General features: G+C 36.2%; 1 protein-coding gene across 8 annotated transcripts in view; it reads right to left on the bottom strand.

Moving 5' to 3' along the window:
• LOC123537893 (multiple epidermal growth factor-like domains protein 6) overlaps positions 1-16851 on the bottom strand; it is a 187716-nt gene that overhangs the window by 87285 nt on the left and 83580 nt on the right. For all 8 annotated transcript variants that reach the window (XM_053523298.1, XM_053523296.1, XM_053523293.1 and 5 more), the window contains exons 2-4: positions 15115-15252; positions 11406-11515; positions 8513-8617 (exon numbers count right to left, since the gene is read on the bottom strand). In XM_053523298.1, coding sequence (XP_053379273.1) covers positions 8513-8617; positions 11406-11515; positions 15115-15252 — 353 coding nt within the window. The remainder of the gene's footprint in view (positions 1-8512; positions 8618-11405; positions 11516-15114; positions 15253-16851) is intronic.

Below are 16851 nucleotides of genomic sequence, written 5' to 3'. Positions count from 1 at the left end.
AGAGTTGATTATACAGTATCAGTGTAGTAAGGGAGGCGGAGATATTTGAGAGATGATTATACAGTATCAGTGTAGTAAGGGAGGCAGAGATATTTGAGAGATGATTATACAGTGTCAGTGTAGTAAGGAAGGCGGATATATTTGAGAGATGATTATACAGTATCAGTGTAGTAAGGGAGGCGGAGATATTTGAGAGTTGATTATACAGTATCGGTGTAGTAAGGAAGGCGGAGATATTTGAGAGATGACTATACAGTATCAGTGTAATCAGTGTAGTAAAGAAGGCGGAGATATTTGAGAGATGACTATACAGTATCAGTGTAGTAAGGAAGACGGAGATATTTGAGAGAAGACTATACAGTATCAGTGTAGTAAGGAAGGCGGAGATATTTGAGAGATGACTATACAGTATCAGTGTAGTAAGGAAGGCGGAGATATTTGAGAGAAGACTAAACAGTATCAGTGTAGTAAGGAAGGCGGAGATATTTGAGAGATGACTATACAGTATCAGTGTAGTAAGGAAGGCGGAGATATTTGAGAGATGACTATACATTATCAGTGTAGTAAGGAATAGATATTTGAGAGATGTTTATACAGTATCAGTGTAGTAAGGAAGGCGGAGATATCTGAGAGAAGATTATACAGTATCAGTGTAGTAAGTACGGCGGAGACAACTTTCTACCGTCGAAGATTTTTCATTGTTTAAACAGGTTTCTTGAACATTGTCATCTATCCCTCTTTTGTAAAGGGTTCAACAGATGAGAGATCTACCCAGTACAGACCTTTCTAAGACCTAAATGCTTTGTCAGAATATTGTGAACTGTTTTTATCTCAGAGGTCAACGATATCTTAGGTCGACCTTTACGACAGTATCTTCGTGGTCGTGAAAACCAGACTTAAATGTCTTTACCCTCCTCACTGGCACCAGAACAGATAGAATGCCTCTGTACATGTTATACCCTGCCCCTAGATATTCTATAAGAACCATGGTCATGAAGGAAAAAATATACTAACCCGTTTCAATCGCGCATTTCATACCTAAAACACGCAGTTCGGTGAATGTACACTATGGATATCAAACAAGTGGTAATTTATCTTCCATTGTGTACTGGTCACATTTCTTCAATACATCTTATCTTAGAAAAACAACGCGTAGTTTATAGTTATTTCAACGTTACTCAAAAAACTTGCTTGAACTTCCATGGTGAAGTTCCGTTCTAGATTACAAAACCATTCTAATTGGCTAATGTGAAAATGTATGTCAATCGTCATTTTACTACACGTGTTCGCTAAAATGTGAAAATGCAGCATAAATGTGCAAAATGAATAAAATAAACAGAACAGATGCAGACCAATGTACGATTTCAAATTAAAGATCATATACAAGATGAATTTCATTCATCATTTCGAGTTTTATTGTAAAATGTGATTTATTTAATTCTGTTTTTGTTTGTTTACATTTCGCCAAACATGTGCACACTGCCGTGACCTCTAGACCGGATGTTCATTAGGGAAGGTCAAACAAGTTTTTTCTGTAACGTTGACGAAAGCATAAAATATGTAGATAATCTCAGCAATATGGAATATTGAGACAATGTGACTGGTGCACGATGGAAGATAAATTATCGCTTGTTCAATATACCAGGTACCCATTCACCGAACTGTGCGTTTAAGTTGAGAAATTTACAATTGAAACGGGTTAGTATATTTTCCCGTTCATGACCATGGTTCTTATAGAATACCTAGGGGCAGGGTATAACATGTACAGAGGCATTTTCTTTCTGGTCTGGCGCCAGTGATTCCGTTTATTAAAGACTTGTTTTGCTGGAATTTTTAGCGCAGCACGACCTTTTGATGTAGGCATGTATTTCACTTCTCACTGCCTTAGCCATGTTAACACAGTAGCAATTGTGTATAACTGTCACTATTTCAAAAGCTTATAATTTTCTAATTACTTCCGCGATTTCCACGAGCTTTTCGAGTTTGTGTAAGTACTAAACACCTCTTTACACGCACGTTGAAATTAAACATGAAAATCGTGTAATTATGTACTGTTTACAAATATGACCGTATGAATAAATATAAGTGAGGGAATTCAACATTTGATCTAACTATTTCTAGTTTTCGTAGAGGCAAAGTTTAAGGTTCATGTAAAGTGTTTTGAGACTGCCCCTCGGGTGAATTTTTGTTTTATGTTGTTTTTTTTTCGCCTCATAGACCTTAGTTTTTCATAAAATGTATATCAAACTGTTCAGAATAAGTAGAAGTGTCTTTGAACCACAGATACTTTGGCTGCCCACATTCATTTTTGTAGAAAATATCAAACTTCTTTTTCAAAACTATTTTGACATTATAAATATTATCTACAATTATTGTGTGTCTAACACATTTCTTTAGGTACTCCCAATTTTGAAAATGTTACAAAACATGTACATTTCAAAACATTGCCAAAATGGCAAAATGAAAGTAGAGCGGTCAAAATGACAAAATACTGCTCTCTCTCTCTCTCTCTCTCTCTCTCTCTCTCTCTCTCTCTATATATATAAACCATATTTTATTACTGGGAGTACCTAGATAAATATGTCACTTACACAACCAAAACAAAGTTAAAGAATAAATACTTTCGAAAAAGGAGTTTGATAATTTCTACAAAATAGAACATTGTCAGTCAAAGTACATGCAATATTATATAAAATATATATTCTCAAAAACGCTTACCTTTGTATAAAGTATTTTCTACTTCCTCCGAACAATTCAGTATATTTATTATATATAATAATGGTTTCCGAGGTATAAATTTCCCAAATCAGATTTCACCCGAGTGATGGTCTCCAAACTCAGCAACGACAATTAAGGTGGTACCACATTTTGAATTTCCAATGAATGACAGAAAATAATAAAATTATTCAATTGTTTACAAAAAAATAATGTTTAGAGTCACACTAATTTTTTTTTCAGTCATCAAAAAGGAATTCATGCCGTAAGAATGAGTTGTAGTGCCCTTATTACCAGCAATTAACTAAAACAATAGAAATAATTATGTGACTTCAAAATGAGCTCAACAAAAACAGTTCAAATCTAGCGCAATTAACCTAATTAAAAGTTTGCTGTCGTTTATACCTTCCAGTTCGATGTTCGTTCAAAAAGGTTCTTCTATAATCGAGTTTACAACAGTAAAAAGAATTTACAAATCCTGTAAGAATTCCTATTGTTTTAACCAATTAACTTACACTAATTAGAGCCATTCACAATATTGTAATAAGTCAAAACAGATCCCGTTATTTTCACATTATACTGAGGATTTTTCTAATGAGCACATATTTTTGGATATTATATTTTGATACCTGTTGTGTATTACAATAATACTAAAATATCTCATTCGTGACGTGTCATTAATTTTCTTTTCATTTTAGCATCAAAAATGTAGATTCCTTCATTTTCTATGGGACACAACGACATGAAAATATCTGGAGCTGATACGGCAGATGATAAAGGCGAATACTTAACAGTCAAGGACGGAAACGAAAACTACTGGAACAGAGATGAAAAAGAATAGGAGAATAAAACAAAAGAAATATCTGAAAAAAAAAGTCCTCATGAGGATTAGAACTTATACCAAGCGATTTGCTGATTCCTTTTGTTATCTGCACCTTACCCGACTGAGCTATTTTTGCCGTATACCCTTGTCAAGTAATGTACATGCAATAAGAAGTGTCATTTTATCAGTTATCAACCTCAAGTTTGCGCGGGAATCACATTACCGCTGGGACGTTACCCCTGGGTATTAGTATCCCTCGTAAAGAGAGTAGAGTGGATCATAACCATTGTAGAAAATAAGGCCGAGAAATTTGGGAGAGTTGGTCATAATCAGTATAGTATGGCGGAGATATTTGAGAGAGTTGGCCGAAATCAATGCAGTAAGTACTTGAGAGGATTAATCATAATCAGTGTAGTAGAGAAGGCAGAACTAGTTAAGAGAGTTGATCAATATTAGTGAAGTAAGTAAGGCGTGGATATTCGTGAGATGTGGTCAAATCAGTGTAGTAAGTAAGGCTGAACTATTTTAGGGTGTTTATCATAATAAGTGTAGAAAGTAATGCACAACTATTTTCGAGAGTTCATCATAATCTGTGTAGTACGGCGGAGATAGTCGAGAGTTGATAAAAATCTGTATAGTAAGTAAGACACAATTATTTTAGAGAGGTGATCATAAACCATGTAGTATGTAAGGCACAACTATTTTAGAGAGGTGATCATAATTAGTGTAGTAAGTAAGGCACAAGCATTTTAGAGAGTTTCTCATAATCAGTGTAGTAAGTAAGGCACAACCATTATAGAGAGCTTTTTTAATCAGTGTAGTAAGTAAGGCGCAACTATTTTAGAGAATTGATCATAATCAGTGTAGTAAGTAAGGCACAACTATTTTAGAGAGTTTATCATAATTAATGTAGTAAGTAAGGCACAAGTATTTTAGAGAGTTTATCTTAAACAGTGTAGTAAGTAAGACACAACTATTTTAGAGAGTTTATCATAATTAACTAAATATCGTGTAGTAAGTAAGGCACAGCTATTTCAAAAGGTTGATCATAATTAGTGTAGAAAGTAAGGTGGAGATATCTGAGAGCAGATTAAAATCAGTGTAGAACGTAAGACACAACTATTTTTTTTTCGTAGGGGAAACGTCTCACCGACACAGTTATACGTCATATGGCGACTTTCAAGCTTTGATGGTGGAGGAAGACCGTGCATTATTTCATCCGGGCGGGCACGTGGGTAGAACAACCGACATTTTAGAGAGATGATCATAATCAGTGTAGCAAGGCGGAGATATTTGAAAAAGTTGATTAGTCTGTGTAGTAAGTAAGACACAACTATTTTAGAGAGATGATCATAATCAGTGTAGCAAGGCGGAGATATTTGAAAGAGTTGGTCAGTCTGTGTAGTAAGTAAGACACAACTGTTTTAGAGAGATGATCATAATCAGTGTAGCAAGGCGGAGATATTTGAAAGAGTTGATTAGTCTGTGTAGTAAGTAAGACACAACTATTTTAGAGAGATGATCATAATCAGTGTAGCAAGGCGGAGGTATTTGAAAGAGTTGATTAGTCTGTGCAGTAAGTAAGACACAACTGTTTTAGAAAGATCATAATTAGTGTAGCAAGGCTGAGATATTTGAAAGAGTTGATTAGTCTGTGTAGTAAGTAAGACACGACTGTTTTAGAAAGATCATAATCAGTGTAGCAAGGCGGAGATATTTGAAAGAGTTGATTAGTCTGTGTAGTAAGTAAGACACAACTATTTTAGAGAGATGATCATTATCAGTGTAGCAAGGCGGAGATATTTGAAAGAGTTGATTAGTCTGTGTAGTAAGTAAGACACAACTGTTTTAGAAAGATCATAATTAGTGTAGTAAGGCCAGTCAGATATCTGACACAGTTGGTCAAACTCTGTGTAGTAAGGCGGAGGTATTTGTAAGAGTTGATAAAAATCAGTGAAGTAAGGCGGAGATATTTGAGACGGTTGATCATAATCAGTGTAGTAAGTAAGGCAAAACTATTTGGGAGAGTTGATAAATATCATTGTAGTAAAGCGGAAATATTTGAGAGAGTTGATCATAATGAATGTAGTAAAGTCGAGTTGATCAAAATCAGTGTAGTAAGGTATGTCCAATACTTGTTTATGTTCAATATCAGGTTGTTTCATGTTGTCACTGAACTGAAAATGTTAAATGTGATTCAAAGTGATCAGACATAATGTTTATAATACTTCAGTTTTTACTGAACTATATGTTGACTTCTCGGAAAAAACTTACAAGAACACATTGATAAACATAATTGCATCCAGCCAGATTTATGGGATTTTGCAAAGCTCTCACACACAGAAAACGCGTTCTGCCTGCTCGGTCATCCTAAACACCCACATCGCTTTTTTAATCGATTCTTCAAGTACTGTTTTGACTTACCATTTTCACTAATTGAAAAGAACTGAACATAAAAAACTCTATACTTTAAACTTTTGGTCAGAAAGAAAAGTTTGTAAGCTTATATATGATTTATTGTTTTATCATGATTTAGGATTTTTTTTTCAAATGGCACTGTCTGCTTTGTATAAACTGCAGTCATACATAACTTTTAACAGAAACAAACGAGATGACACAGTATGTAGACAAGATACATCTCCTCTCGTATGTAAGAGCATAACTGTTGTAATAAATTTTGCTAGCTTGTGTTCATGTATAAAGTTTCATATCAAATGTCATGTAGTAGGTGATAATGCGCGGAACAGATGAGGTTGCAGCGTAATTTATGTAATTTGAAATGGACGCCTTTTCAAATGAAATTATATCTTTACCTTCAAATTGAATTTATGAAGAAATACTGCAAAGCACATTTATTTGACTATATAATTATCTGAAATTATATTAAATAAAAGCCCCCATTTAAGTTTATAGCAGGTGTACCGCAGTTTCAAGTTTAAAAGATATAAATTAATGTACATTAGTTTGCAAAACTTCAACGATCGAAACACTTTTGAGAAACCCAAGTTGTAAAAGTTTGTAGGCCTATTTTATGTTTTTGTTCTCGCTTAACAAAGTTATATCCCCAAGACCACACAGTGTTTGACAACAGTATTAGTTTTTTATATGTCCATAAAACGTTCGGATTTAGATGCAATACCTACACGTTTTTACATTTTTATGACTTTGTGAAACATAACTATGTACTTAATATGTCCCTCATTTTCATGATTGTTACATTGTGTTAATATGTGCGTGAATGTTTTATAAGTATGCGAGCATTAAGTTTAAGTTAATACTGCAATTGATGGCAAATATAACTTTCACCTTTTTGTAATGGTACTACTTAATAGAATTGTTCATTTAATACTATTACATATTGACCGTTAACCATACAAACTCTAACTGTCTCAAAGCACACTGCATGAGGCCCCACCAACTCTAAAATGGCACTGTATCCTATTTTAAGATTCTACTGATTTTACAATGCGTTCAATTAGAATTAAAATAATGTTATTTGTCTACCAGCCGATTGTACGGATATTTTGGTACTAACTCGAATACCCACCGTGCAGGTGAAATTCCACAGAAATTTGTTACTAGTTTGTGGAAGAGTTAAGACTGTAACTGAAACTACGAAATGGGCACGAAATTATGATGGAACAATAAAATGATCTATAGTTTCAAACGAAGTTTTAAATTAAATCTAAGGATAAGAAGTGCTTCTTGGATGTAACTTTTCCTGAATTACCTTAGAATACCAGGGTAAACACTGCACGTACTTGCCTTGTTTTTATTTAGACCACCTGCTCCTTGAATTTCATTTATTTAAGAATTTGTTTTATGACTGCCTATCAACTTTATGTCGAGGTAGCGTATATTTTTGCTGTTAATGTCAAAAAATATTAACAAAGTTATACTAGTGATCATAGTTTCCGAAAATCATGAAACAGTTTGCCCATCTTTGCTCAATCATTTAATAACTTTCAAATATAAATTTTAACTCGAAACTGCATCCTTATTGTAGCAATTTAAGTCAATGTTAGGCTGCAGATAACTGGTAACTTCTATAATCGATTTTATGTACTCTTGTCTGATGAGAATATACATTCTTCATATGGATTTGCATCACAGCTAGAAGGCGCGGTCCAGGTGTTTGTCTGTATAATCATGTACCTTGATAGTGAAACTGAGGTGCGGTCCTCGTATAATCATATACCTTTATAGTGAAACTGATGGGCGGTCCAGGTGTTTGTCTGTATAATCATGAACCTTGATAGTGAAACTGATGGGCGGTCCGTGTGTGTGTCTGCATAATCATTTACCTTGATAGTGAAACTGAGGTGCGGTCCTCGTATAATCATATACCTTTATAGTGAAACTGACGGGCGGTCCAGGTGTTTGTCTGTATAATCATGAACCTTTATAGTGAAACTGAGGTGCGGTTCTCGTATAATCATATACCTTTATAGTGAAACTGACGGGCGGTCCAGGTGTTTGTCTGTAAAATCATGAACCTTTATAGTGAAACCGATGGACGTCCAGGTGTTTGTCTGTATAATCATGAACCTTTATAGTGAAACTGAGGTGCGGTCCTCGTATAATCATATACCTTTATAGTGAAACTGACGGGCGGTCCAGGTGTTTGTCTGTATAATCATGTACCTTGATAGTGAAACTGAGGTGCGGTCCTCGTATAATCATATACCTTTATAGTGAAACTGACGGGCGGTCCAGGTGTTTGTCTGTATAATCATGAACCTTGATAGCGAAACTGAGGTGCGGTCCTCGTATAATCATATACCTTTATAGTGAAACTGACGGGCGGTCCAGGTGTTTGTCTGTATAATCATGTACCTTGATTGTGAAACTGACGGGCGGTCCAGGCGTTTAATTGTATAATCATATACCTTGATATTGAAACTGACGGGCGGTGCAGGTGTTCAATTGTATTATCATGTACTTTGGTACATCTTATATGACGATAAATCTTACCGTATTCGCATCGGGCACCTTGGAATCCCGCTGGACAATTACATCTTTGACCATATGACGACAAACAAGTTCCTCCATTTAAACACATAGCTCTATTGCACTCCCCTGCAATCATCAAGGATTAAGAAACAAGTTCGTAAATAAAATCGATAAGAGGATCCTATGGAAGAATACAATGCAAGAAAGCAAAATAATAGCAGACTCAGTTTGACTAAATCTGTTCATGCCTGATAATGAAATGTGCAACACCCCTCACACCCCCTAGTACCGGCTTAAGCGAAATTCTATAATAGAAAAAAAAAATGAAGTCACTAGAGATCTCACAGCTTGCTTGAAGCTCACACAATGAAAATATCTCAATTTATTTCGAAATAGAGTCAAAGTTGACAAGAAGATTTTAAAAGTTTCTACTAAATAATTACAGGTGGTTGGATGTGTGGGTAATATGTTTGTATGGAAGTGGGGGTGGAGTGAATGATGACACTAAAGATACTAAGACACGGTGTTAATAAATAATGAAATGTTGTTGTTTTTATTAAGGGGGGGGGGGCTCCTACAGGGCTTTGTGGGGTAGTTGTTATGGTATGGTAAGGACTGTGGATAATGCGGGTATTGGTGATGATAACGTGATACGAAGGGGCACAATAAACTAAAAAGTTAATATATTTCGTGGGAGGTGGAGGGCGAGGGCGGTTAATAGTGAGGGCAAGGGGGACCATGTCATACTTAGAGACAATATCAACAAACTCAAGAAACAAAAAGTAAATATTGTGGGGGTGGACTTGAGGTTGGGCTAAATATGGTGACAGCTTGAAGAAATTTAGTAAATGGCCACCAAAAGGACACTGCTGTCAAATTAGTTTGAATTTTGACGTGCGGTTCCAAAGGAGAAGATTGTTGAAATTTTCCGTCTAGTAATATAGAGAAAACAAGTCCCTCCCCACGGGACCATAATGTTTAACGTTACAGATTTCGTTGAGGGCTACTTACAGAAAATTGCTGTAAAAATATTTTACAATCAGGCCATCGGTTAGAGATATAAGATTTGCAATATTTTCCAAATAGCCGTTTAGGGATACTAGCCCCGCCCCATCCTTGCAGCCACGTTTTTTTAACAGAAAGGAACGACTTGGCGGAATTTTATAGAGGTTTACTTATGGAACATTGCTGTGAAATTAGATTGAAATTTGGCCAGCAGTTTAAGGCTTTCCATATAGTCATATTGGGAGTACTAGGCCCGCCCCCTGGTGGTCATGTTTATAACGAAACAAAATGATCTAGAGTGTCACCAAAGGAACATTTCTGCGAAACGGGCCAGCGGTTTCTGGATTTTGTTTTCGTCGCAATGCCAAGCAGAACTCTGCATGGGTAATCTATATTTGAAGAAATCTGAAAGTGGTCCAACCAAGGAAAACTCCCGTGAACATGGTGAACTTAAGTTGAAACTGGTCTAGTGGTTTAGAAAGATGGCCTTTAAAGAAATTGTGGACAACAGACGGACGACGGATACCCAATGATCATAAAAGCTCGCTATAAGCACTTTGTGCTCGGGTGAGCTGAAAATTTAAACAAAAGAGACTATTTGTGATTATAAATGTCCATCATATTAAGACGGTTTGTCTTTAAAGTTTGAAATACCGAATGCAGCTAAATATATACTGAAGTGAAATACCGAATGCATCTAAATATATACTGAAGTGAAATACCGAATGCATCTAAATATATACTGAAGTGCATTTAATGCATAAGTCTATTCGCATTTCCGAAACAAGTTCTGCAGTAAAGTTTTGCAATGTCTTGGGCATTCAAAAATTATTTATGTGCAATTAACATTTTTACTTACAACTGGGACATATTTTTGTAAATTCCACTAGTCAAAAATACGTGAGAAATACACAAAAAGTCTTACTTCAAAGAGAATAAAACACATTTTATCACAGATGAAAGTATTCGTTTCTAACCAACCTTGTTTAATGTTATTGTAATTACCGGTGTAGCAGATTGCAGTTTCACTTTTCAGTGAAAAATGTTAATCTAATTAAAGTTTATTTTAAGACGAGACTCTTGTTACACCTGTCTGAATGATATATTGTTTCTTCTATTTCTGGTATTTTTCCGATTACACAGGTGCCAACAATCGATATCATTGCATCAGGGAAAATACATGTTAGAAATACATTTGTACCGTCTTTCGAAATAAGTCACACATATCTCTGCATTGTGGAGTGATCAGTGCGAGCAGAACTACAGCAATAACATTCACTAAGCGTTGGTTTTATTCGAAAGTTATAAAACACATTTACAATCTCAGGCTATGGTTCATCTTCTATTAGAAATTCAATAAATTATCAACTATAATAAAAGATTATTACTGCAGAATCGTTAAAAGTTGCAATCATCTCTAAACGAATGCTAATAAGATTCAGTTTTTGTCTTTGTTTTATATGTTTTATCCAACCTGAATGATCTGTATATCAAATAATTTAAGAGAACAGAAATTTATGATTCCTAATAACACGGTGGCTTATCAAACGACCGTGTCGCACACTATGATTGTACTGATGATAACAACTGTATTACATCAGTCTTTTCAAACTGAATTTATTAAACGAGTTGAATAAAATAATAAAATGCGAGGTTCTGCCGAGCATTTTATCAATTTTATTCAAAGAGTTTAATGAATTCAATGTGGAACAAATGTGATATTCTTTTTTATCACATGTGAGCTTTTCGTACTGAAACATCAAAATTTCTTTTTTCTTTACCTATTATAGACCAAGTCCTCTTATTATGGTGACTACATGCAAGTCCCCTTTCATACATGCAGTAAAAGATATAGACAAGAACGGTAAAATGTAGGAAAATTCAAGTAAAACATGTAACCTGTACTTACGATACATGCAAGCCGTGTCCCCTCCTTGCTGCCGCCATCCGTGACAACATTTATAGTTCGTTATATATCTAGGTTGATACTGATCTTTATATGTTGTATAATAATATTGTCTGAAATAATAAAAAACCTATTCAGCTTAAATCGTGTAGTGTATTTTGTGAGATGTAACTGCTAAGAAACAGTTTGGAAGCTTGCCGGGTAATCATACTGTTTCCAGTCTTACCCTTACAGTTTCTTACCTGAATACTCATTTTCCGAAAACTAGTAATTTTATTATTGTTTTCTGTGTGTTGATTGTGTAAATATTCGTATGCTCTTGAATGGAAATAACAAACTTGAATGTTTTAATGCGAGTGCATTAGGTTTATCATTAGTAGTGATAATTCTTCAAACTTTAATAAAACATATTTACTGTGTGACTTTCAGTGATATACTGAATTTACTGGTATATAAACTGACTGTTTTAATATTTCTAAATTATGGGCGTTGAAAAAAAATCCGTATTTTTCTGCAAATAACCAAGACATTATATAGATGAATGATAAGTTCTTACACATACATTGGCACATATTTGTCATGTGTTTACTATATTTGGTCGTCAGCGTACGTTAAGGGCAACTCAAAGGCCAGATACTGAGAATATAGTTATAAATTTCGTAGTAACCATAATTTTAGACATTTTATATTTCGTACAAATGGCCACTTAGTAAAAGATGTATGTTTTTCAATCTGTAGACAGTTTAAATAAGGGGGTGAATTCTAGTTCTAAGGCTAAGCTTAGACATATTGAAACACGTTCTCTAACAGCATTTTAGGGATATATTACATAGAATAAGGAAAATCAAACATTGCATTTATTTACTAGAAATGTAATATCTATGACAAATCACAGTATATGTCTTAAGAATGGATCCCTAACAGCTGTATTCATTTACATATATCATTTTAATTGCTGGTAACAGAACAATTAAAGTTATTGAAAACCATTGGTATATTTCAAAGTGAGCCTATTCATTGGACGTCGCGATATTTCTCACCCCCAGGAAATTTCGAGTAACCAACTGCATAGTACACGCAGATGTAGGTCCTGCCAGCATCAGGTAGCCCCAGAGGGTCATATGCTGACCAGACAGCGAACGCACTAAAAGCATATCACTTTAAGTCTGCAAGGTTTCTGATCAGTTTGAGCCCATATGGCAAGAAATATAGACATAACCTAAACGAACATAAAGTCCGACCATGATCGGGTACCTAGGTAGCTTTAGATCTTGAGGAGAGATCACTAGACCACCGCTCTCCTAGTAGGGTTAAAGTATAATATATTCATGTCCCTTCATGCTGGGTATAATCCGTTTTACTAAGAGCCATAAAAGTAGCTCATTAACATTTCAGGTCTTTGAAAGATGGACAAGCGTGATATTTGCCGGTGTGCATCTGTGTGGCTATGGCGGGGTTTGCATCTGTCTGGCACTGGCTTGGTTTGCATCTTTGAGGCTCTGGCGGGGTTTGCAGCTGTGTGGTTCTGGCTAAGTTTGTAGATGTGTGGCTCTGACTTAGTCTGCATCTGTGTGGCGTGGCTCTGGTGGGGTTTGCATCTGTGTGGCTCTGGCTTGGTTGCTGCTGTGAGGCTCTGGCTTGGCTTGCAGTTGCGTTGATCTGGTTTGGTTTGCAGCTGTGTGGCTCTGGCGGGGTTTGCATCTGTGTGGCACTGCATCTGTGTTTACATCTGTGCGACTCTGGTTTGGTTTTCATTTGTGTGGCTCTGGCTTGGTTTTCATCTGTGTGGCTCTGGCAGGGTTTGCAGCTGTGTGGCTCTGGCGGGGATTGCATCTGTGCGGCTCTGGCGGGGTTTGCATCTGTGTGATTATGTCTTGGTTTTGAACTGTGTGTTTCTGTCTTGGTTTGGTGTGATACTGTGTGGCTTTGGCACAGTTTGCAGCTGTGTGGGTCTTGCTTGGTTTGCACCTGTGTTGCTCTGGTCTGATTTGCATCTGTGTGATTTTGGCTTTATTTGCAGCTGTGTAGCTCTGTTGGGGTTTTCAGCTGTGTGTCTCTGGTGGGGTTTGCATCTGTGTGGCTCTGGCGGGGTTTGCATCTGTGTGACTCTGGTGGGGTTTGCATTTGTGTAGCTCTGACTTGGTTTGCATCTGTCTCTGGCGGGATTTACATCTGTGTGGCTCTGATGGGGTTTGCATCTGTGTATTTCTGGCTTGTTTGCATCTGTGCGGCTCTGACTTAGTTTGCAGCTGTGTGGTTCTGGCTTAGTTTGCATCCATGTGGCTTTGGCGGGGTTTGCATCTGTGTGACACTGGTGGACTTTGCATCTGTGTAGCTCTGGTTTGGTCTGCAGCTGTGCGACTCTGGCATAGTTTGCAGCTGTGTGGTTCTGGCTTAGTTTGCATCCGTGTGGTTTTGGCGGGGTTTGCATCTGTGTGGCTCTGACTTGGTTTGCATCTGTCTCTGGCGGGGTTTGCGTCTGTGTGGCTCTGGCGGGGTTTGCAGGTGTGTGGCTCTGGCGGGGTTTGCAGCTGTGTGGCTCTGGCGGGGTTTGCAGCTGTATGGCTCTGGCTTGGTTTGCAGCTGTGTGGCTCTGGCTTGGTTTGCGGATGTGTAGCTCGGACTTGGTTTTCGGCAGTTTTGCTCTGGCGAGGTTTGAGATTTCTCATTACTTACGTACATTATGCGTTTGTGTGGCATAATATATGTTTTATGATTTAATAGTCTATGAATGTTATGTAAACAGAAGCTGGATATAACTTGCAACGGGGCCATACTTGATATGTTTTTTTTTATTTTATTTTGTATTTAGCGTTTATATTTATAAGATACAGAAAACGTGTTTTTCATTTACGAGAAACTTCAAGCTATACTTAATTACAAAAATGTCTTTATAATGAAAACAAGTAATCAAGATGTATTTCCTGAGGGGAAATGCGTATTAAACGAGATCATGCATTTGTTTCCCCAATTTCAGTTTTTTCATCTTTCATATAATTACGAAATAATTTGTGCAACATGCACTTTGTAGTTAAACTAATTAATGACAATCCTTTTCATAACATTCAAAGTAAAACATAATTAAAAACGGCAGAAAGTGTACTATTTGTAAGCAGACGGTGTCGAACTCGAACATTTCAATATACATATCTGGCGAAGTTTTAGGCTATAAAGTACATTGACTTAACAAAATTGAAATGATTATGAAATGTGCAAAGAAAACTAAATATATAACTTTTAGACGTTTATAAACAAAAAGAAATCCCATTAAAAAAGATTTATTATGTACTAAAGCAAAAAATTTTATATAATTGTATAGTGAATCTATCACTACAATAAACGAGTAAAAAATGCTTGGAAACATTTCAGTGTCGTTGTAAAACATTTCAGGGAAAATGAAAACAAACTAAATACTAGCTGCAAGTTGGTTATTCAAAATTTATTCGGAAGTTGGTTACTTTTTTAAATTCAAGATAAAACACAGTTAAGAAAAAGTTTATCAAATTTGGAGGCATAAGTTAATCAGTTTTTTTTATTTCGCACGAAATTACCAGATTTTCAAATTTTGAAAAAAGAAACAAAGACTCCAAGAAGCAATTAATATATAATTGGCTTTTCGAATGTTCAACTATCAACTTCCAACTGCCTACCAACTTTACTGTCATAAATTTAACTAGCATTATAAACCTACTTGGTACACAGATATTCTCACCTTCTTTCGTAACCTATACACCAGTGTCTGTTATAACTGCAGTTGGGTTTCCAGACTTTTACCATCCTTGTAAAGGCTTGAACACATGGAACCCGAGTTAACTCCATTTTTACTTCTTGGTACTGACAAACGTTTGGCCTGAAATAAAATATGTATACTATTTATAATTATCATCTGAAGTCATGAGAAATATCAAACCAGAGGGCAAACCTGTACGTAAGTAATGAGAAATCTCAAACCAGAGGGCAGCTAAAACCCGTACGTAAGTAATGAGAAATCTCAAACCAGGGGGCAGCTAAAACATGTACGTTAGTAATGAGATATCTCAAACCAGAGGGTAAACCTGTACGTTAGTAATGAGAGATCTCAAACCAGAGGGCAGCTAAAACCTGTACGTAAGTAATGAGAGATCTCAAACCAGAGGGCAGCTAAAACCTGTACGTAAGTAATGAGAAATCTCAAACCAGAGGGCAGCTAAAACCTGTACGTAAGTAATGAGAAATCTCAAACCAGGGGGCAGCTTAGATATGTACTTAAGTAATGAGAAATCTCAAACCAGAGGGCAGCTAAAACCTGTACGTAAGTAATGAGAAATCTCAAACCAGGGGGCAGCTTAAAAATGTACATAAATAATGACAGAGCTAAAACCAAAGGGCAAGCCTGTACGTAAGTAATGAGAAATCTCAAACCAGAGGGAAGCTAAAACCTGTACGTAAGCAATGAGAAATCTCAAACCAGAGGGCAGCTAAAACCTGTATGTAAGTAATGAGAAATCTCAAACCAGGGGGCAGCTTAGACATGTGCGTAAGTAATGAGAAATCTCAAACCAGGGAGCAGCTTAGACATGTGCGTAAGTAATGAGAAATCTCAAACCAGAGGGCAGCTTAGACATGTACGTAAGTAATGAGAAATCTCAAACCAGAGGGCAGCTTATACATGTGCGTAAGTAATGAGAAATCTCAAACCAGGGGGTAACTTAAACCTTTACGTAAGTAATGAGAAATCTTAAAACAGTTGGTAGCTTAAGCATGGGAGTAGATTTGTTTTTGGTTTCATTAGATTTAACTTTGGAAGTTTTTTTTCAGGACTGATATTCATTTTCTTCAACAGCTAAATGAACGAGGTTGTTCTGCAGGAGCAACCCTCATATTTATCAAATAAATGAATTTAGTATCAGTAACTGAACAAAATGTAGCTACGAGCATGATGACATGCACAACTTTATGACGTCGGGACAAAGGGACAAGAGATTCAAAGTCAACGACCTTAACCACTTGGCCACGGAGCCCACAGACAAGTTTTGTTTTGTTGATGCATTATTAATGCACTATTATGGGAACATTACAATTTGTATACGTGAACATTAATTAGTGACAGCAAACATTTCTCATCATGATTCTTTTTATCTCGGGTACACTTAAAACATACGATGTGTATTAACTAGTTATAGATCTGTCTATAGTTCACCAGTTTCAGTACTTAACAACCTAAATGTATTACAAGCCCTGGCATATCATTTACACCGCCATGTTTAGATTGATTGTTTAAAACTTAATATCCTATGTCTGATACATGACAAATTACAATTTAATGGCTAGGTGACATATGTAAAGCAGGTCTTAAGGAGTTTTCTTGTGCTACCTGGGCACGGTTATAACTACCTGTCAAGCGTAAACTGTCATCTGAGACAGACGCCAGCGACGCTGCCAGTGACATACAGCATGCAGATCATCAATT

Source organism: Mercenaria mercenaria, chromosome 14, assembly GCF_021730395.1.
Source record: "Mercenaria mercenaria strain notata chromosome 14, MADL_Memer_1, whole genome shotgun sequence".
Lineage (NCBI taxonomy): Eukaryota > Metazoa > Mollusca > Bivalvia > Venerida > Veneridae > Mercenaria > Mercenaria mercenaria.
Note: the sequence above shows the minus strand (reverse complement) of the source record. Positions and strands in the feature narration are given on the sequence as shown.